Raw genomic sequence first — 427 nt, 5'->3', positions numbered from 1 at the left:
AAGAGCGGCCGGGAGAGCTGGACGGCCGACTTCACCCACGAGCTCTTCCGCTTCGCCCTGGAGTGTGAGTGTCAGGGGCATGAGTCTCTGCAAGACATGTCCCCCCCCCGAAACACCCTTTTGCATGGTGCCCGAGATGGGCGACACGCTGCGTTTCCCCCAGCTTCATCCTCAGAGATGGGCAAACAAGCTTCTCCCCCAAAGCCGTAGGGTCTAGAGGGATGTCCTCTCTCCAGACAAGTAGAGAACAACTCAACGTTGTTGATAAAACACTGTTTTATCATCTACCGGTCATCAACTGGTAGCCAACCCTACCCAACAAGGCATGCCTCCGTGGCCCCGTGATGCTCGGAGCGAGGAGGAGGCCAAGCCAGGTCCCTTTTAGCTGTGGAAAGGCTGGAGTTTGCCATGGGAGGGTGGAGGGGAC

At 57.8% G+C, this 427-nt stretch overlaps 1 protein-coding gene across 1 annotated transcript in view; it reads left to right on the top strand.

Annotated features, from left to right (window-relative positions):
- The window catches only part of LOC103922056 (cholesterol side-chain cleavage enzyme, mitochondrial), a 9118-nt gene that overhangs the window by 6510 nt on the left and 2181 nt on the right, over nucleotides 1-427 (top strand). Inside the window, exon 2 of the mRNA XM_009330126.1 lies at nucleotides 4-75. Coding sequence (XP_009328401.1) covers nucleotides 4-75 — 72 coding nt within the window. The remainder of the gene's footprint in view (nucleotides 1-3; nucleotides 76-427) is intronic.

This window comes from Pygoscelis adeliae, unplaced genomic scaffold, assembly GCF_000699105.1.
Source record: "Pygoscelis adeliae isolate BGI_AS28 unplaced genomic scaffold, ASM69910v1 Scaffold298, whole genome shotgun sequence".
NCBI lineage: Eukaryota > Metazoa > Chordata > Aves > Sphenisciformes > Spheniscidae > Pygoscelis > Pygoscelis adeliae.
The sequence above is the reverse complement of the archived record's forward strand: the minus strand, read 5'-3'. Positions and strand labels throughout refer to the sequence as shown.